Genomic DNA, 21889 nt, shown 5'->3' with positions numbered 1-21889 from the left:
TTCCTTCCACAGATGGCCTTACAAGGCCTTTCTTCACATCCCTACTTTCCTTCAAGTATGTATGGCATAGTAGAGAGGGCTATGTGTCAATCTTACATGAACCACTTAACCCCCTGGGTCAAGTTTCCTTACGTGTAAATGTTATTACCTGACACCAGTCAGTACACAAAGTCAAAGTTATGAAGCTGAAAAAAGTATCATGACCATTTTATCATAAGAATTAAAGAGAAAATTATTTAAATGAGTTGGTTAACAGGATTTACCTAATCCAAAATAACTTCCAAGACCAGAAAAATCCCAGTCTTCACCCTGACCTCAAAAATAAAAACAAAAGGCAAAAAAGTGTACAACAATACCTCACAGTTTAATGTATGCATTTATTAGCTAATATTAATGCAGCAGAGGAGACAAAAGCTCACAAACACTCCACACATTTCACAAGACACATTGCAGGAAAAAAAAGTGACTAAGAAGGATCAATAGTATCCTAGGGTCTTGGTGGACGCATTCCTGGGGGAGGTGGACCTTGAAAAGAAAAAGCAAAATTCCATGAGATCATAAAATAACAGAAAAACATATAAATATTCAGGGGCCTGGATAGCACCACTGAGAATATGTATACCCACTAACCTCTTATTCCTGGTGGAGGGGGTCTCATTCCTGGAGGGGGCATGCCTATTGGCGTCCCTCGAGTAGGAGGAAGCCCAATTGGTGGGCCCATGGGTGGTCTCATACCAGGTGGAGGAGCCATAATTCCTAGAATGAAAAATGGCAGAAATAAAGGCCTCATAAATCAGCTAAGATGGGAGCATTAAACACAAGATAATATTTAAAGAAATAAGCCTGGTACTAAGTAGAGTTAAACAATTTCTCCTTGACCACTGCCATGCTGGCCATCCCAACTCAAAAGAGTCCATAGCCTTTCATTTAAAATCAGTGTCCAAAAGTGGAAAACATATTCCAACTTCCTAGTTAGGTAGTTAGGCTGGGCCTTAATTCAGTATCTTCTTATTTTTCATCATCACTCCTCAAGATGATACAATTTTTTCACAGATCCACACCTATATCTAAGAATCAAATTCTTTTAGTTCTTGTCCATCAATTCCTTACCTGGAGGTGGAGTTGCTCGACCAACAGGTGTAGGTGCAGTCCCACGCCCTGGTGGATACTGAGTTGGGGCTCCAGCAATGCTCGCAGTAGCAGCAACTGCAGCAGCTGCGACAGTGCCTCTTCCCTGTGGGGTCATTACCTGAGAAGGAATGGTTAGAAAGACAGTAAAGGTAAGGCACTTCCTTGCATCATTCAAATACAGAAAATAAGCAGTTGATCACGTACTATTAAACAAAAAATTAAGGCAATTCTGCACTTCTCCTGTTACTCTCATTTAAAAAAATCTTGGCACACTATCACATTCTCCTTTAAACTGAACATGCCCCCTTTTAACCTAATCAGCCCTTTTGCATTTTCTCAACTCCGGTTTATCCATCCATATTCCTCTTCACTCACCAACAGTGGTGAGTTACTGTTATCATGGTGGCTTTAATCTACTGTCTTCCTAATGTACATCTGTACCTCTCTTCCCTCTACAGCATACGCTGCTTACATAGTATAGTATGCACGCTCAGATTTTTCAATTTCCTCAGCCTCAGGTTCTAGGCACTTTCTCCCAATAATATAAAAACTTGTGGTTGCTCACCTGTTGGGATGGCCCCCCAACCCCTCGGACAGGGCCTGCTAATCCAGCAGGAGCCTGGGGAATTGGAACACCAGCTGGAACACCTCTGCCAGCTGCCCTACCAACCCCAGGGCCTCCTGCAGCTCCAGCAAGTGGTACCCGAGCAATGCCAGTCTGAAACAAAAAAATAATAGCTTGAAATCAAATGATCTATGAAAGTTACCAATAATCTTATTCCTAAAAAACTACCCCTTTCCCACCATTTTCCCATTATCACCTATCTCATTAGTTCTGTATTCAAAATAGCATCACGGAAGGCATCCTACAGATTAAATTGTACATTTGTCAAATTGTGAGTCCATATATTTTCATGACCCTACCAAGAGGAAATAAATCACCAACTCCTACCCTTATGTAGGTTGCAGCCAGCAGGTAGACTAACCCATCAGAAAACACTTCATCTCCCAGTATAGACAAGCAAGAACTTACATCAAGTGCCAGGCACGTTTTACTTGACAAAGGCACACTATACTGTGCCTCTGCTGTACCCTGATTTAGCAAATATTTCAAATAATGTGATGTGCTTCCACATTAATGTTCTGTCCTGTCCTACATCTTCCTTACATCTTTGGGGGGTGGTCCCTCCACAGTCATGGAAACCAAGTTCTCCCCACGCAGCAACACCAGACCCAAAACCCGCTTTTCTTCACGCTCTGGCTGCTTAGCATTCTTTGGCCTGTAAATCAGAAGAAAATTTTAGTATGATAAGTTATGGGTCACTCACTAACATTTTTATAGATAAGTATCAATGAAGACAATAATTAATGCTCAGATGCTCACGCTCAAACAGTTAATGAGTTACGACAAACAAAACTAGACTCAACTGATATATAAGGGTGAATGGCTCTTTTCCTTTTACACTTCAATCTTCCAGAATGTTCCCTCGATGTTATACTACAGCAAAACTAATTTCTTCTTTGTGAAACACAGATGCAAATAACGTAGCTAGGATTGTTTTTCTAATAGTACTGATTGCAAAACTTGGAATTTTACTTTTTTCTTTCAGTTTTACTGAGATATAATTGACATACAGCACTGTGTAAGTTTAAGGTGTACAGCATAATGACTTACATACTTCATGAAATGATTACCACAGTACGTTTAGTGGATATCTAACACGTCTTATAGATATAAAAGAAAAAATGTTTTTCCTTGTGATGAAAATTCTTAGGATTTACTCTCATAACAACTTTCATATATAACATACAGCAGTGTTAATCATATTCATCATGTTGTACATTAATTACATTCCTTGTACCTAATTATCTTAAAACTGGAAGTTTGTACCTTTTGACCACTTTCATCCAACTCACCCTCCCCCATCCCCTGCCTCTGGTAGCCACAAATCTGATCTCTTTTTCTATGAGTTTGTTCTTGAAGTATAATTGACCTACAACACTATGTTAGTTTCTGATGCACAACACAGTAATTCAATATTTCTACACATTATAAAATGATCGCCACTGGCTAAGACTTTAAAGACAGGCAAAACTGAAACCTCAAGTTTTCATGTTAAGATGGGATTTCAATCATTTTTTAACTAAATAAGTAAATACTGACGACAGACAACTGAAATAAGGGATGGGAACAGCAAGAGGCGATGACGGCATACCAAAAAGTTTTTAATAACAGACTCCTGTTTATTCCTGGACTTACCACATACTATATAACCATGGGAAATTTTTTTGAAAACTTTTTTCTAACCTCTGTGATTCTAATTTCTTCATCTGTCAGCAGCAAAAATCATACATGCATGAGGCTTATATCACATACTATAGGTAATGCATTATTTAGGTGAGATTATCCCTGTAACTTACTGAAGAGTGAAACAAATTAAGAATATACCTCAAGCATTCATCAAATGTCTTTAGTATTCATCAACATTGTAAGTATTTTTAAAAATTCTTTTCAGTAAAAAGGCAAATTATTTAAACAAAAAATTAACATTGAAGCATTCACCATCCTAGAATTTCTGAAATGATCCAACTTTGTATGCAGGAAGACGAGTAAGAATGAATAAAAAGGGAAGGACAGGAATATGTTACTAATTCTATTCAGATTTGAGAAGAACAGACTTATAGCAGGCAGGCAAAGGTCATCATCACCTTTCTCTTCATATCTGAAATCCCTAAATGAAGTGGTCAAAATAAATTTTTGGACAGTATATCGTTAACTGTGGAAACAGAAGAAATAAAGCCAATGGTCAAGGGTGATGCCTTGTAAATTATGCCAGGAGCCTGAAACAAAGCCATCTTGAACGTCTGGAGATATTACAAGCACTGACCCAAATACTCTGAATGAAAAGTCAACTGAATGGAAGTAGAATCTCCCTGCGATCTAGCAAGTGGCATGCTCTTATCGTTAAAGGAAGCTCCCCAATCACAGGTGCAAAGAGGGTGACCTCCTATGGCAAGGCACAAACACACAGAGGTTATTTCTGAAGAAACAGCATGGGCAAATCACAAAGATAAATAAGCAAGATTAGGGATTGAGACCAAATCAACACTGACCATGAGGATTCAGACAAAACAAGGGGCATGCAAAGAGGCTGGCCGAACAATTGCTAGACACAGCCTGCATTATTCTATTCACATCTCAACTCCTCAACCATGAAGAGTAATTGTTATTCTTAAGATTCCCTCAATCTGAAGGAATGTTGCAGATTAATGTTACTGATCATTTCTCAATTTTCTAAATAAAATATAACTTGTTATTTTGATTATAACATACAGTCTTATTCCCAGTTTAGTTCATAATTGTATTTCCAAAATTAAAACAGTAGTGTGGATACAGCTGACTCTTAATACTAGGAGATTCATCCAATTCAGAGATGAGGCCAGGACATTAGACAAGAGACCAGTCCTGCCTTTTCCCTACCTCCTTCAGTTATCCTCACTACTGTTCAGACTCCCCCTCAGTATCCCACTGCCCAAACCCAAATGGCCTTACTTGATCTTCCTGAACTCATCACAATCACAGAGGATCAAGTTCATATGCTTGTCAAAGGCCTTAAAGGTGCCAATGAAGATCCGGCCATCTTGCAAGATACATCTCATCCTATAGTCAATGTGCTGCAGCATCTTGCTGCTCTTTCCCACAGTCTGGAAGGAGTAAGAGAAGAGTTAGTCATCAGCTTGTCTGCAGCTACTTTCTAACCCTTTCCTGTTTCTTCCCCACTCCTATACCAATCCAAACCTGGCTTCCTTAACAAAAATATCATGCTTCCATTTCTTTTCTCCATACCTTTAAGATACTAGACCAAATGTGGACCCAGGGCCATTTATACTCCCCTATGGAACCCTCTGCTTCTCAGAATCCCTCCCTATGCAGTTTTCCAGTACCCTAAATATATTTCCTCCCCAATAGAGACTCCCAAACCCAGTTCTCCCTTCTAGTATTCCATAGTTTTAATCCCTGTCCTTTCCCCAATTCTAATCCCAAGCTCCACCCTCATACAGAATAATTTACGCTGTTGGCTATTTGTTTTCCTCTAGACACCTAGCCAAATGGTGGGAAACTCCTATCTCCATCAAAGAGTTTGCAACTCCCATCGACCCAATGCAAATATGATGTATCATTTTTCAGTTCCCTTTTAAAGGTCTCTGTCCTAGTTCCACCACACCCCACAACCCATATCATTCAGAACTTTGATCAGTGTTCCTCAAACTTTTTCTTTCATTTTTTGTCCCGCTAAGGCACCTTTTTAAAAGATTTTCATCCTAATTGCCCACTCCAATGAAACTTTAATATGCAGAAATACTGTATCTATTTACATACTGTGGCCCTTTGGAAGACCACAAACCACTGTCAAATCTAACATTCTTCCCATTCCTCAAAAACTAATTTTCAGTCCCTTTGGATATCTTTCCAGTTAAGAATACATGTTCTTGATTAGCTAAACTTAAACAGAAACACAAAATGGATTAGGATGCTGTATTTCTCTCTACAGACAGCCTTCCTTTGTACCAATCAAGCCTCAAAGCCCCAAACCCCTCTATTTTTCTTTCCCTGCTGATTCCGCCAAGGCCTTTCCCTTGGCTGTGGTTTTTCTGGACCCTCCATTTATAAAGTAGTCTTTTTATCTATTGAAATCTGACCTCAGAGTCCCTCATCTGCAGGACGGTCCCTTACCACTGTAATTATGACCAAAAACTCTCTTCTGTATTTCCTCACAATGCAAGATTCCTCTTAAGATGTTTCCCAAACCATTATACCACTGTGACAGGACAACAGACATAGGTCTTCACCAGCTGTTAGTCCATGAAATGAAGCGTTATCTCTATAGATTAATTCCATATTAAGAACCCCCAAACACCTCACACTCTGGAAATCTATTATATTGGGCATTTACATTAGCTTCTCACCCCTCTGCCCTAATATACATCTTACCATGATTGCTGTTCCACCAAATCCAATGTCCACAGGAAAGTTTCAGGATCCTTAAGACCTAAGGGAAGGCTACAGATAAAGGTATGACGCACGTTCTCCTACAAACAATGCAAGCTGGGGCGGAAGCTTCGAATAGTAGATGGAGCCTGCAGAGGAAAGCATGATCTAGCTGCACTGCAATCTACCATGTTTTAAAACAGGTAGACAATTTTGCATGAAAAGCACTATAAGAGACATTCAAAAATATCCCCTCATGCTCTCATACCCACCAGGTAAACACCAAATATCACTATTCCATCATCTTAACTCGCACATTGTACACACCCAGAGCTAACAGGTGGTTAAATTTAATTTTACACAGAAATTCTTAAATGTTTCAAAAATTAGCTCCATTTTCCATTCCCAAAATGTATTATTTTCTCTTTCCATCCTTATTTAAGGTAGTGTTTCATTCTCTGGTCACAAATTAACACCAAGTCATCTCAACTTCAACATTTTGGTATCCTTAAGTTTCTCCATCTGAGTTAGTCTAAACTTTTGCTCCTTGGCTGAAACACCTAAATGTTTTCTACCTCAGTGTTCCCTTTCCCCAAGCCAAAGTCCCTTCAAAATAAGCTAGGAAATCTCCCTTCACCAAGAACCTAATATATTATCATATACCTGCCTAAGATGTCCTTTGTTAAAAGGGGACATACAAATACTAAATGTTTACACAGATATTCGGTCAACTTTCTTAGTAATCAAAGAAACAAGCATTAGAACAATACTCTCATTTCCCCCAATATACTTAAGAAAATGCTTTGAATAAGTATGAGAACCAAACCTAGCCAAAACTGGTAAAGGATCTCAAACTGCTAGTTATACTTATTTAAAAGGAAACACACAAATTATGTTCCTTTTGAATAGGAATTTGGATTTATGCATAAAAGTAACTCAGTATCATGAACAGAATCTGGTATAATTGTACTTTTAACAATGCAAACATTTCCAGTAAGATTGTTGTCTCCACTGTTTTTTCAATAGAGAAAATTTGCAAACAGTAAACTGCTTAAGTACATTTAAAATCATCTATTTTAGGATGTGAAAATGAAATCATTTAAATAGTGGTTATGAACTATGGCAACATCAAAACAATAAAGTAAAAGAATGGTGAGGATACCATTATACATGTGGAATTATAACACTAGATTAGAAGAGATCATAATGATATAAAATAAATAATTCAGTAAGGATGGTAAAATGCAGAGGGGATGTTTCCCTATAATTAACAAAATTTGATGGCAGTTCAATACATTTTTATGAGAACTTGGAGGGTATCAGGTTTTCTAATAGAATAAACTGATCATTACTCAGAATATCTGCCAAGCTTTGTTCTCCACATGCAAACTGCCATGAATCCTTTGTGCAGCTTTTCCTGAAAGTCAATCCTCCCCCCCAATAAATGTAGTTTCTAATCCAAATTCACATGAGAAGATTAACGCCTATAATTCAGATGTTCTGATTCTGACAGGATTCTCTATAAAGCAGACTATAAATTCAGGAATACTTGGTGTATGTTTGAATCAGTAGCAATTTCCATTTTTATGATAGCATACCTAAGATTTAAGGTCTTCATCAACCCATGGAGACAGTAAGTAAATTAAGTGGTTGTCTGAACTAGGGGTGGAAATGGGGAATGAATTAAATGGGCACAAAGGGATCTTACTTGGGTAATGGAAAATACTAAGAGTATGTGTGGCAGTGACTGCAAAATTCTGTAAATTTACTCAAAAGCACTTGTTTATAACTGGATAAATTCTATGGTATAGGAACTATACACCAAGAAAGCTGTTTTTAAAAAGTAAACTGTCTTGGACTTTCAAATAATGGTCAAAGTTCATAGTAAGATTACTTTTTACACTGCCATTGGTGCCCTCAAAGAATAAAAACAGCTAAACGTTCAACAGGACACTACTACTGCAGCTCACTCCCTTACCAACAATGGAGACATGCTACCGGACAATGAGCCACAACACAGTGATTATTGGGGAAAAAAAAAAGATGTAGCTGGATGTAGCTTTTCAAAACTTCATTTAAAGGAAAGAAATGTAATCACAAAAAGATTTCAGATGTAAAGATTAATATAATGGAAACCACTATCAAATGTGCATTTAAGGTGGGAATTTGTAGTCACCTCTCCAGTAAAAGTTTAAAATTCAGAGACAGGGCTTTTACCTTCAAGTGCCAAACAGATTTTAGAGTTGAGATTTCCCAATCCGACCCGTTTCAAATGTTTTATCCCGCTTGGCCTTTCAGTGAACACATACCTCATCAGCCCTAGTTCATAGAGTTTAGCTATTAAGAGATCAACAAATGCAAACAAGATTTCCTGGTATAGTGGATAAGAACAAAAAAGGAAGGCCTGTCAGGCATGTGTCTGTCCATCTAACCTGTTTGAGGTTCCAAACCCCTCCCATACCCACTATCTTGTTACCCAGTTATCGAGTATAAAAATGCATCTGGTGATTTGAGTCATGGACTAAAGAACTGGAGACCTCAGAACTGGGGATGTAAATGTATAAAATAATTTGCATAATAGGATATACATTTCACTCAGAATAGGGGTTGACTGACTGGGGAGGTTAAGAAAGGCTTCCCTTAATGAGAGGGACTTGATATTTAGGAACAATTATCTCTCGTCCCTAAATTTAGCACACCATAATCATGAACCCTTGTAAGGGAAAGGAGATATATCACTTTGTAGAATGATCAAATATATCTCTACAGTAAAGGAGAACAAAATGCTTTATGAGGAAGAAGACAAGAGCAGCAATATCACACTGCATTAAGGAATTAGCAGTTATGGCAAATATCCTGAAAAAAGTGCACATAAGCAAATAAATGGCCCAGAGTCCCTGACCAAAAACATCCTCAGAGGAGGGATTCCTCAGAGGAGGAAGTTATCAAACTTTTGAAAAGTGTGGAGTTTGAAATGATTAAACTACGTAAATATGTAAAGCTTCCTTAAATCAAAGGATATGATGGTCAGACTTGGCCAAGCAACATGTAGGAAATGATAAGTCACAGAATAATGGTAATAGTGTTCATTCTCCTGGTTAAATAACAGACCCTTCACAAAAAAAAAAAAAATGCAAAAAGTCTAACATGAGAAAACACAAATAAGTGGAAACTACTAATCCACAAAGCAATGCCATTTAAACCAGAGGAAAACAATGTTTCCCTTTTTGAAACTGTTTATTTATCAAAGGGAAAAGACAACAAAGGTGGTACTAAGAAATTATCACTCTAGTAAGTATTCTTGATGGCAAATCAACACTGCTTATGATGCTGTTAGAAAGCAACATAACAAAACATTTAAGAATCATACTAGTATTTATACCCTAAGCCGAAAATTGGATCCTTACCCTAATAAATTAAAAATACCAAATATATCTTAAAAATATAGAACTAATATTCATAACAGCATAGCAAACTAGGGGAAAAAACACAAGTACAAAGGAAAAGTAAATCATGAACGGACCATCATTTATTCATTACAAATGATAATTGTGAGGACTATGTAATAAAATGAAGGAACATTAATGATATACATATAAGTGGAATAGTTTAAAAGCATGATTACAATTAACTACATTTTCAAAAGAAAAGCAAAAGGGCAAAATGAAAGAAAATTCAACCTCATGCTGCTGCGGTTGAAACATGGGTAAAGTCTGTGGTTTACTTCCCATTTTTCTTGGCTATCAGTCACATGATTTAGATTTTTATAATGAAAAAGAAAACATATCAATTGTTAAAACACCTTTACCCATTTACATGTATAGCAGACTTTAGCACTAGTCTTAGACCTGACCCTTATCCCAGAAATTCATCTGGTTCTCTACCCTGGAATATTTACTTCATATACTCTCCTTCTACAACCCCTTTCCCTTCACCACACTGTATATTATCACCACTCCCCTACTGGCTCCACCTTAGTGTTTTCATCTTTGAAAGTGATTCTCTAAGAGAGAGATTAGCCAACTTTTTCTTTTAAAGGGAAAGATAATAAATATTGTAGGCTTTGCCTGCCATTCAATCTGTCACAAATACTCCCATCTGCCACTGTACTGCCAATAACAGCCACAGGCCATACGTAAATAAACAGACATGGCTGTGTGCCAATAAATTTACAAAAACAGGCAATAAATGGGCCAGATACTTTACCAACTCCTGCTCTGTAACAATCCTAGTACCTAGTACTGTTTAGATGAAACGAGCACTTGAAACTCAGAAAATTGGATGGCCCTACTTACAGATCATAATGTATAATTTAAATAATACTTTACTCAGGCACTTACAAGAGTATGTAAACTGCACTGAGGAGCCAAAAAATTCTTGGTTAAAAATAGTCAATTATGCACACTTACTCATTTAAAAATGCCCTTACTCTGGGGAACAGCTGAGGACAATGATCAGATTCTATCCCCTGGAATCAATTCCACTGTCTTGCAATCAAATCCAATCAATTACTGGAGAATGCTGGGTAAAGGATTCAGCTGGGGAGGGTTTTCCCTTTGCTTTAAAATTTGAAATGATGGCCATAAACAGGCCTAATTAATTTGAGTTGAGGGGTCATATTTCAAAATAGAAATAAAGAAAATCTAGAAGAAAACTCATCTATAAACCCCTTTCCTCTCATAGTTTCTAAAAGGTATATATTAAACCCTTTGGATTGAGATCTTAATTTTTAAAAAGCTGGAAAGGAAAAATAAAGTATTAAATCAAAATTAATAGTGTTTTCCTAAAAATCTAAGCAACGAACACAAGACACACTGTAAATACATCTACTTAACATTGAAAAATCATAGATTTATAGCTTTATTACATTGTCAGCTGATTCAAACACATTGGTAAAAAAAGGTAAGAAAAAGATAAAACAAAAAAATAATTAGTAAATAAGCATGGGAAATACTTAGCTTCTCATTTGCTAATGGATGTGATGTGTATTTATAATTCAATAGAAACAAATTATATACAATTAACATAAACAATGAAGATGAAAGTGTAACTGGCACTATATTTTTTCATTACAATAGACTAATATAATAATTCATAATACAATTCAGAAAATGTACCTTAATTTCAAATTCCTTGACTCAATTTATTTTTACATCTGCATATCCAAGGAAATGATCCTATCTAAAGTTTTATGCAAAGCAATTCACTGAAGCTTTATTTCAAACTACCAGCAGAAAAAATGAAGTCTCTCACAAAAAGAAATTATAAAACATATTAGCAGGATATTCAGCAGCTATTTATAATGAAATATTTTTCATGTTAAGGTGAAAATCAGTAAAAGTTAAATATGAATAAAACCACCTAGGGCTTCCCTGGTGGCACAGTGGTTGAGAGTCCACCTGCCAATGCAGGGGACACGGGTTCGTGCCCCAGTCTGGGAAGATTCCACATGCCGCAGAGTGGCTAGGCCCGTGAGCCATGGCCGCTGAGCCTGCGCGTCCGGAGCCTGTGCTCCGCAACGGGAGAGGCCACAACAGTGAGAGGCCCACGTACCGCAAAAAAAAAAAAAAAAAAAAAAAAAAAAACTACCTAAAAAAGCAAGGACTATACAATGTCTGAAAAGTAATACATGACAAGTATCAGGGTAAAAGCATTAAGATCCTGCTTTTACTTTTTTAAACTTTCTGCTATGTGTTTATTTTTATGAAGCCTTTAAGAAAAAAAAATTTCTTTGGACATATCCCAAATAATTAAATGACCTCCAAACACCCTACCCTTTAATTAGTTCTTTATTCTTGATCATGACTGCATCAGCTCTAACCTGTTTTGTTTTGTTTGCTCTCTTGGAATCAGCTACCTGGGTGTTCCAATACTGCTTTAACCACCTCTTGGTGTCTCAGCTAAGAATGCCTGTCTCAGTTCCGCCTGGAAATCCACCACAGGTACTTGCTGCTGCTGCTGAGATCGCCTTGGATACAGGTGACACCTATGACAAGAGCACAATACACATAAATGAAAAGACATTTTCCTATATAGATAACAATGTGAAAGAAAACACAGAGACCCTTACATTTAAGGAGATCCTTCATTTAGGGTCAGAGCATGCCATTACCTTATGAAGAAAGTATAAAACAGGAGACTCCACACAGAGTTACTGGGACTGAGGGATACTTACCCTCTTGGGGGATACTAGTAAGGAACTTAAAAAAAAAAAAAAGAGCTCTTTTTGTTTAAAATGCCCTGTGAAAGTACCATCAGTATAATATCCATTACTTACTTTCCAATCTGGAAACAATTCTTTAACCCCCAAGGAGGGAGGTGGGCATTTGTTAAGGCATTTCCAGGGAGACATTAAGGCTGTCATTCATGCTGACAAGTCACTACCTGAAACAAAGAACTTCCAGGGCCCAGGCTATTTAAGCTCTTAAACTATGTAAACAACCATCTATTAGTCATCAGAGAATTCTGGAAAAAAATGCTCAACATATTCCTACCTATCAGTCATCTGGCTGTGAATCTGATCCTGAGGATAAGAAATGCAGGAGGTTACACAGTTGCTGGCTAATAATACAAGCACGAAAAAAAAAAAAAATCACCAGCCAATTCTGCCCTTGTTGATAAGTATATATATATGAAAATATTCAACAGCAGCTGGATTTGAAAATGGGACTGTGATAAAAGGTTTTCCGCTATTTTCTGTAGTTTTTAAGTAACATTTTTAACATTCTGTTATATAATAAATAATTAGGCTGAACTTTGTCCATGGTTCCTAGGAGGTAACCTCTAATCCTGTGAGTTTAACAAGTGATAGCAGTATCTTTGTTATTCATGGTGGGCCTCTGGGATCACACCAAAGTTAATGCTAACTAGATGACTCAGGATTAAAGCTGGGCTTAGAGAATATCAATACTGCTTACCTGTTCCTATAATCCACTCACAAAGTGGATAAAGGTGGCTGGGGAAATTATACTATTTTCCTAACTCAAAACTCCCCTCAGATTCTTCCCCTAGTGCAGCACCGTCTAGTATTTTTACATAATATACATAACAGACATCAGGAAAATGAAGTTATTTCTTCTTCAAAAGCAACAAAATATTTCCATAGATACTGACAAACTAATGACACCTAAAGCAGTATTTTACAAGATTAGGATATGATAATCTGTTATACTGGTCCACATTGATGCTGCACTGGATAAAGTCTCTAATAAAATATAACAAATATGATAGAACCTTCACCCACTAACAAATATCTTCCCCCAAGAAATCCCCTCCACCCATACCTCCACCAATCTCTAAACTACCTCAAGATATTTCTAGAGACTCTGGGAAGGAAAAAACGGCACTTTTAAAAACTCTGAAGTTACAAGAGACTGAAGGGGAAAAATGACATTACCATATAAAAGAAAATAGGCAAATGCCTATTATAAAGGACAAACTATATAAAATATTCATTCTTAAATATTCTTTTTCAAAGTAATTTCCAAAACGAAAATGTAACAAAGGAAAGAATAATGAACTATGAAGAATAAGTAAAATAAACATGGGAAAATGGAGAAATCTTTCGCCTCACCAATAATTTTAAACGTGCAAATATACTGAAATTTTTCCACATATAAAATGAACAAATAACAAAAATAAGACGCAAAACGTTATCCACTTTTTACAACAATTTCTGTAAAAAGCGTTATATTTGAAGAAGTGAAATAAAATACAAATAAATATTAATAACTACAGCTGACCCTTGAACATGGGTTTTAATTACGTGGGTCTACTTATATGTTGAGTTTTTTTCCAATAAATATATTGGAAAAGTTTTTGGAGATTTGTGACAATTTGAAAAAACTTGCGGACAAACCACAGAGGATAGAAATATCAAAAAAAGAAAAAGTTAGGTATGTCATGAATGCATAAAATATATGTAGATATACATTTAACATAAAAATATGTGTTAATCAACTGTTTATATTATCAGTAAGGCTTCTGGTCAACAGCAGGCTATTAGCAGTTAAATTCGGGAGAACTCAAAAGATATACGGGGATTTTTGCCTATGTGGGGGGTTGCACCCCAACTCCCTTGTTATTCAAGGGACAACTGCAATATTAATTTTCAGATTGACTGCTCTTACCTTCATTGTAATAACTAAGAAAAGCAAACAACCTAAATATCCAACAGTAAGCTAATGATAAATGTAACTGTTATTATAACACCCATATTCTGCAATTTGTAAAATAAGGTATTTTTATATGTACCGACATGGAAAGATCGCCAAGGCACATTGTTACAGAATAAATCTCATGTATGTAAACAAACAAATCACAAAGATGCCTCCCCTCACCCCATGTGTGTACGCATGAATGCACAGGAAAAGGTTTGAAACAATAGAGATCAAAGTACCTGAGGATTATATCTGGAGAGAGAAGGGGAATGGACTAGTGGTATACTGAAGTAGGCACTCACTTTTTATCTCAAAATTATGTGTTTTAAGAAGAGATTATAGTCATATATTACTAATACTTATAATTTTGAAAAATAACAGCTTTAGGAAAGAAAAATGATGTTACCCACAGATACTGTCAAGATTTGTGGTAATGACAAAATGCACATAACTGTAGACTCAATTATATACCATGTCATTAGAAATGTTAAGATATTTTTAATTGAAATGTCCCTTCTAGAAACACATATGCATATCCTAAATAAATGAAGGGAAAAAATGTATACAAGTTTTTAACTGGATAAATGTACTAACTAAAAATAAAATTCTAAATATTGCAGAGCAAGCATGAATACATAAATTAACAACTCTTCAAAGCACAGAACATTTTGCAAGCACAGAAAAAGTGACTCAGTAACAATATAAATACAGCAGAAATAATTTTAATATAATTATGTTGAAAGATGTAGAATTTTATGAAGATACCACTCACCCACACATGTATGGAAAAAAGGGAAATACGTATTACTAAAATTTTAACAAAAGTTGAGTTAAGTTAGGATGGCATGGTTAAGGATAATTTAACTGCTTTTTTGCTATATCAATATAACATGCACAAGCTTCTTTCATTAATTAAATTCATTTCAAGCCCCTGATCACAGGATACTTTGTTCCAATTTGAAAATGCCCTAAATTGGTTCTCAACGCTGACTGTACTCACTCCTGGTTGCTCAGTGAGGCTGTTCTTCTCCGTTTGACTTGGACTTCTACCTCTGGTACGTGCTGTTCTGTGGTCCGTCTCAGGTGTAAACGGTCCCTGAAGCAGAAAGAGGATTTGTTTCATACATTTCATCAATTTTTGAAATAACCATTTCTTTAAAGGGACTTCCCTGGTGGTCCAGTGGTTAAGAATTTGCCTTCCAATGAAGGGAACGCGGGTTCAATCCCTGGTCAGGGAACTAAGATCCCACATGCCACAGGGCAACTAAGCCCGTTCACCACAACTACTGAGCCCACGCCACAACTAGAGAGCCTGCACGCTGTGATGAAAGATGCCGCATGCCGCAATGAAGATCCCATGTGCTGCAACTAAGACCCAAGGCAACCAAATAAATAAGTAAATAAAGATTATATTTAGAACTCTATTTAGTATGATGGAGTTTTTAAACTCCTCTAATTAACCTAATTAAATCTAATTAAAACATGGTAGAGTGATGTATGTCAATTATATCTCAATAAAACTGAAAAGAAAAAAAAGTAAAATTGAAATCTTAGAATATCTTTATCCACCAATAGCCAAAATCTATCATAAAACCACTTTCTCCCTTTAGCATCCCTGACGTCAGAAAACTTGGGAGAAAAACTATCAAAAAATTAAGCAAAATTGTGTATTCCTACATATATTCACACATACAGATATAAAACTATACACTTACAGAGATACATTTATATACAGGCATACTACCCATACCTACATATCCCTGAAAAAATAACAACGTTGATTCTAAAAATGTTTTGAAAAATATTTTACTATGATAGATCATTTTGTATAGTGGAATAAAGAATAAAATTTAAATTTCAAAATGTCTAAGCAAACTCTTGTGCAAATGCTTCTTAGGATTTGCAAAATAAGAAATTTTAAAACTGTTTTAAAAAAAAGAAACATAGCCACTGACATTATAATCTTCAGAACAGCGCACAAAATGTCTGCTCAAGGGATCTGAACATGAAATCTACTTGGGTCATCCAGATTAGAAACTACAGGAACCACTCATGAAATTGAAATTTTAAAATGTCAAATCAGAAAGGAGAGAAAGGCATTTTACACAAGTCATGCAATGTAGTATTTCAAAGGCAGAATTCAAAGGACACATCCCAAAAGATAATTCCCTGAACCTGTGCTTTTAGAATTCATGTTTAAGATTATGCAAAGTAACCAAAATAGCTTACCAATAACCCCAAATTGTTTTCTTGCTTCAAAAACTTCAATGTTCTAATCAGGCATTAGAAAAGACCATTTTTTAAAAAAAATCACATATCAGATTTTTAAATGGTAAAAGTACTGAATATACTTTGCTAATCTCCTTGACCTTTGATTAGGCAATGTGACAACACCTAAAGTACCTAATGAGAAAGAAATCCATAAATAGGATTTCATCAAAAGTGAACATTTCAGGAAATTAGCATTTAAGGAAATAAAATGTTGTTATATGTACATAATGTTAATTTTTTGCTCCAAAATCACTTTCATTAAAAAAAATACTAATCTGGAAATGCACTGAAAAGAAAATGTGTGAGATCACACTATTTTTCCTAACGGCCTAATATTCTATCAAATATTTAGGATACCTTACACCTCTCCCCAAAAAAACCTCAATTATAAACTCAATGACTAGGACCTCAAGAATGAGAAATAAAAACCACTAAGATAATGTGAGGTAATCCCAGTCTGTGATCTTCCAACAAACATAAGACGATCAGTGCCTCCAAAAAAAAACGCTATAGAATCATCAAGAATTCTGAGCCACCCAGCATTCAGGAACCAGAAAATAAACTTCTCTGCCAAACCTTTATTAGTGAAGGATGCGGCCTTAACCATCAACAACTCTTGCTCAACGTACCTTGCTTTAGAAAACAACACACAGTCTTTCGACTAAGTGTCCTTGCTCTAAACTTCAGAAAGCGTTCACACTCCCTCACCATTCTCAAAAAGCCGTGGTACTATACCAAATATTCACAAGGCAGGAGAGAGACCTTCAAACTTCAGCTCTTTCCACAGGGTCCGCCATATTGAGGTCCTGAGCCCGAGGGCAAGACTACAAAATGGCGGACCAGGAATGATGCACACTCATCTTGCAAAGGGCCAAATGATCAGAAGTTCATATTTGAAGCACTATCTTCCTACAAGCAGAAAAAAAATAGGTGCAAATCATAAGTATCGCAAAATACCAGACTCCTGCTATTTTTCAAACTACTCGAAAATAATTCCAGAACAAAGCTTCCCAGGCTTCTGAATTTACATTTTCCTTAATTACATTCTAACTTAGCACACAACCAGGCGTACTGTTTATGATGCACGAGAAAAAAAAAAAAAAGGCAAGCACATCAAAATCCTGCAAAGAAAGTCCTTAAAAATAACCCCTCAAAAGTCAAAGTAGTGGAATACGTAATACAGGAATAGTTACTTTGTTAATTATCCTTTCTCAGCAAATATTCACAGCAGCTCCAACTTCAAAAATGATGGAACGAAACCATTAATTTAAAAATCCGATTAAGGGCAAGAATTCACTAATCCCACATACACCCATTCTACTTTCTCTCTCCAGTTCTCCTTGAGCAAGCACAACTCGGCCCTCACTTCCTAGGAGCCCTGGAGGAGCTGCGACCCCCTGATTTAAGGAAAGTATCTATAAAGATGACATCACCAATGGAATATCCATTGATTAAGAAATACGACAGACACTTAAAAGAGATGCAGTTGTGGAATTATATAACCTGGAAAGTTGAAATCAGAGGTTATAGGAACGGGAGTTGTCTAAAGGGATACTGAAGCCACCTGAATGTGGCGAACAACTAAGACTGTTCACAATACAACCTAGGGAGAATCTACAAAAATGGAAAAGCTCCTGCACCGGTGATGGATGCTGTCTTAAGTAGCACAGTAAATCCCGGAATGCCCTCACCTCTCTTGCCCTCCAGGCCCCTGCCTCTCCCTTAAGCGTAACAGAAAACCAGGGGCACAGTGCGGCTGCCCTGCCATTCCAGGCAGGCAAAGAATGTACAAACTGCCCCCTGTATAAATCTCTTGTCTCCCCACCTTCCCCACTCCACTGCGGCACTGCAGGGAAATGGTGGAACGCCAGGCAGAGGCTGAGCAAACCTGTCTCCTTCCTCCCCTCCCCCTCCCCCCACTGCAGCACAGTAGGGAAGAAAACTGGGATTGGGCACACAGGTGAAGGAGGTGGCTGGCCGCCCCACACAGCAAAGACTGCGCAAACCCCTTCCCCCGCAGCATGCCCCATTGCACGGGGGAAGTGGTGTCGTCGCTGCTGCGCCTGCGCACCCTGAACCCACACCTTCCCTACTGCGGCATTAGGACGCGGCAGCCACCCACCCAGGCCCGCCTCCTCTACCTAGCGCGTCGCTTTGCAGAGGGTGCGGCTGACACCCCTGCCAGGCAGAAGTGGCACAGCTGCCCCTCCCACACTGCGGCACTGGGGGGAGGGGCAGCACCCCCACCCCCACCCCTCGCGCCTGCGCAGACCCATACAGCTGCGGCAGCAGCCATCTTCGCGGAGCTGCACAATGGCAGTGACGCGACACCAGCCCCCGCGCACTCCCGGGCTGGCCTTCGAAATTCTCATTCCAAACGCAGGGAAAACCTATGCGAACGAGAAACACCCCTACACGTCACATCCCAGAACCTGGCAGGTCCCCCCGCAAGATGCACTAAACAGGCTGTGGACATCACATCCCTCATCTTACACCAAACCCACAAATGTGAGAAATATAAAGGACTTAAGTATATAAGGACCAGACATTTCTGCAGCCACCCCTTCAGTTTAGGCGCAGGGTAGGAGTTTCGCCACAGTATTCAAATTCTAAGAGCACCACTAGTCACAGAAAATTGAACGTTTTCTTTTCTTCAAATTAATGGCCTCCTCCAACTGCCCGCCCCCACCCCTGCCCCTCCCCCTCAACTCCCTCTACCACTGCCCAGAGGGCTACTCCGCGAGACCCCCAGCCCTGTCACGGCCCCACCGCCACCCTGCGGCCCCCGTCATCGGTGTCACCCCGCCGTCCCCACACACCGTGGCAACACAGGCCACCCCGCCACACTTCCGCCGCCCCCTCCAATCACCCCCGCCACAGCTACCGCGGTCACCCCGCCGCCCCCTTCATATCAGTGCCACGGGAGCCACCCCAACCACCCCCTCCCACTACTGCCACACACCAGTGCCTCCGCGGACACAGCACCTGCTGCCCCCTGGCCAGTACTGCGGCCCCACTTACCCCACCCCTTGTACCCTCCCCCACCTCACACACCGCGGTGGCCACCGCGATGTACCCTCACCACCCGCGGTCACGGCCTTGGACCTCAAGGACAAAGGGCCACCCTAGAGAGGGTCTGAGGGGACGCGAAAGGATGGTGCAGACGCACCAAGACCTGACAAGACGCGGACAGAATACCCCCGAGGAGGGTGAGCCCAGCCCCAAACCTCCAGAAGGTGCCCCATCCGGCCTCCGGACAAAGAACTTGAGGGCCCAGATCCCCAGTAAATACTGAAATACTTCTAGTTCTGGAAGCCTGGTATATCATGAAAACAAAAATGTTTCCCATGCTGCCTCTGAGGGAAGACACCACACAGCTGACCTGGCCCGCTCCATCGCGCCGCTGGCCGCTCCTCAGAACACACCGTTAGGCATCTCCGGCAGCAGCTCCACTCTACGCGGCCTTTGCCGGGGCGGCACCAAGAAATACGCCGGCTTTGTCTGCGCCTGCGCGGCAACCCCCTCAGCACCGTGCCTTGGGCACGCATGCGCGTCTGTTTGCCGCAGTAGCGGTGCCGCAGCCCTGCAGGTGCACCGGCGCCCTACCTGACAGGAAAAACTGGGGGATGGTATCTTTCGGACCCCAGGTGATCAACGCACGGGGGCCTTAGGGGTGGCGGGACTCCAGGAGCCACCACCAGCCTTCAGTTAATGGCTCTTAGAGTCGCACTAAATGTTACAGTGGTACTTCCACCCAGGGGAGTGGGAATTGCGTATTTATTTTTTGTGAACTTTATAAAGTCCGTACCTTTTTCAGACTTCCTTAGGTTTTTCCCCAGTATCCTTTTCCTGTTGAAAGGTAACACAAATATTATGTTCAGTAGTCATGTTTCTTTAAACTCCTCTTGGCTGTGGCAGTTTAGATTTTTTTGGTTTTGCTTTTTAACTTTTACCATGTTTATATTTTTACAGTGATCATTAATTACTTTCAGAATTAAAAATTATTATTAAGATAAAACAAAATTAAACTTCACTCTAAGCTCTAATGTACTTGACTGTCAGTTTCCGGACTCATCTCCACCCTTTTCTAGCCTGCTCTTTCTGACAAGTCTGACTACTCTCCTAATTTCTTGACTGCTCTATAGTATTCAGAAGCTGCCTTTGGATGCCGGGGAAGGCATGATAGGATCCCTGACCTTACAGACGATCTAGAGACAGCAGCCATTTTGGCTCACTCATTTATTATTGAAAGCGGATATTTTAAATCAGTTTACAGGCCTGGTGAGCATATCCTGCAGTTTGGTAGTGAATATACAGAAAAGGAGACTTCCCAGCAAGCTATGATATAAGGACTGTGCAGCTAGAACCTGACGTCTCCCAATCATTCCGTTTTGTAAAAAAAAAAAAAATCGAGACATCCCAGTTCAAACACTCAAAGATATGAGCTTAAAGAACATAAAATCTGTACTAAAACTATTCTGTATACAACTGAATCTGGCGTCCGCAAAAACCGATCTGAACTACATTACACCGTATACAAAAATTAACTCAAAATGGATCAAAGACTTAAATGTAAGAGTAAAATGTAAATCTCTTAGAGGAAACATAAATGTAAATTTGTGTGACCTCGACTTAAGCAATGCTTTCTTAGATATGACATCAAATGCACAAGCAACCACAAAAAAAAAGATAAATTGGACTTCATCCCAAGTACATTAAAGTTTTTGCTTCAAAGATCACTATTAAGAAAATGAAAAGACAACCAGCATAATACTAAAAAATTGCAAATCATATACTAGCTGATAAAAGAAGACTTACAATTCAACACTAAAAAGACAAAATAAAATTTTAATGGACAAAGGATTTGAATTAGATAATTCACCAAAAACTGGCAAATAAATGGCCAATCAGCACATGAAAAGATGCTCAGCATCATCAGTCTTTAGGGAAATGCAAATGAATAGCTCGTTGAGATGCCACTTCACACTCACTAGGAGGGCTATAATCAAAAAGACAATAACACATGTTAAGGAGGATGTGGAGAAATTGGAACCTTCTAACACGGCTCATAGGAATGTAAAGTAGTGTAGTTCAGGAAAAGAGTTTGGGAGTACCTAAAAATTTAACCATAAAGTTACCCTATGACTCCCCACAGTTCTACTCCTAAGTATATAACCCAAAATAAATGAAAACATACATCTGTGCAAAAACTTGTACATGAATTTTCATAGCAACCCTGCTATAACAGTCAAAAGTGGAAACAACCAAAATGTCTATCAACTGATGACTGGATAAACAAAATATGTGGTATGGCATAAATGTACAATGGAATAGCATT

At 38.7% G+C, this 21889-nt stretch overlaps 2 protein-coding genes across 4 annotated transcripts; both read right to left on the bottom strand.

Annotated features, from left to right (window-relative positions):
* Positions 1-363: 363 nt before the first annotated feature.
* On the bottom strand, positions 364-11997 carry SNRPN (small nuclear ribonucleoprotein polypeptide N). The gene is made up of 8 exons (XM_081229900.1): positions 11979-11997; positions 6125-6182; positions 4685-4836; positions 2300-2411; positions 1697-1849; positions 1111-1249; positions 631-756; positions 364-525 (listed from the first exon to the last, which is right to left on the bottom strand). The coding sequence occupies exons 2-8, from the start codon at positions 6125-6127 to the stop codon at positions 488-490; spliced, it is 723 nt and encodes a 240-aa protein (XP_081086026.1). The 5' UTR covers positions 6128-6182; positions 11979-11997; the 3' UTR covers positions 364-487.
* SNURF (SNRPN upstream open reading frame) lies at positions 6131-20031 on the bottom strand. Of its 3 annotated transcripts, none has more exons than XR_014015469.1 (4): positions 19934-20031; positions 15281-15376; positions 11943-12107; positions 6131-6270 (listed from the first exon to the last, which is right to left on the bottom strand). XR_014015469.1 is itself a non-coding variant. In XM_081229902.1 (4 exons), the coding sequence occupies exons 1-3, from the start codon at positions 19945-19947 to the stop codon at positions 11999-12001; spliced, it is 219 nt and encodes a 72-aa protein (XP_081086028.1). In that variant the 5' UTR covers positions 19948-20031; the 3' UTR covers positions 6131-6270; positions 11979-11998. The 3 variants fall into 3 exon arrangements, 2 of the variants coding, with proteins under 2 accessions (XP_081086028.1, XP_081086027.1); XM_081229902.1 differs by having other exon boundaries at positions 11979-12107; XM_081229901.1 differs by lacking the exon at positions 6131-6270 and having other exon boundaries at positions 9629-12107.
* Between the last annotated feature and the right edge of the window lie 1858 nt (positions 20032-21889).

Source organism: Mesoplodon bidens (assembly GCF_964165515.1).
Source record: "Mesoplodon bidens genome assembly, chromosome: 3".
Lineage (NCBI taxonomy): Eukaryota > Metazoa > Chordata > Mammalia > Artiodactyla > Ziphiidae > Mesoplodon > Mesoplodon bidens.
This window is presented reverse-complemented; position numbering and strand designations above follow the sequence as displayed.

What these genes read in the sequence shown, in the direction of transcription:
- SNRPN (XM_081229900.1), bottom strand. An exon ending in TTGGGGGGCCATCCCAACAG is followed by an intron (nt 1,250 to 1,696) that starts GTGAGCAACCAC and finishes ATTCCTTCTCAG; the next exon opens with GTAATGACCCCACAGGGAAG. An exon ending in CCCTCCACCAGGAATAAGAG is followed by an intron (nt 526 to 630) that starts GTTAGTGGGTAT and finishes TTTCTTTTCAAG; the next exon opens with GTCCACCTCCCCCAGGAATG.
- SNURF (XM_081229902.1), bottom strand. An exon ending in GCCTCACTGAGCAACCAGGA is followed by an intron (nt 12,108 to 15,280) that starts GTGAGTACAGTC and finishes CTCTTGTCATAG; the next exon opens with GTGTCACCTGTATCCAAGGC.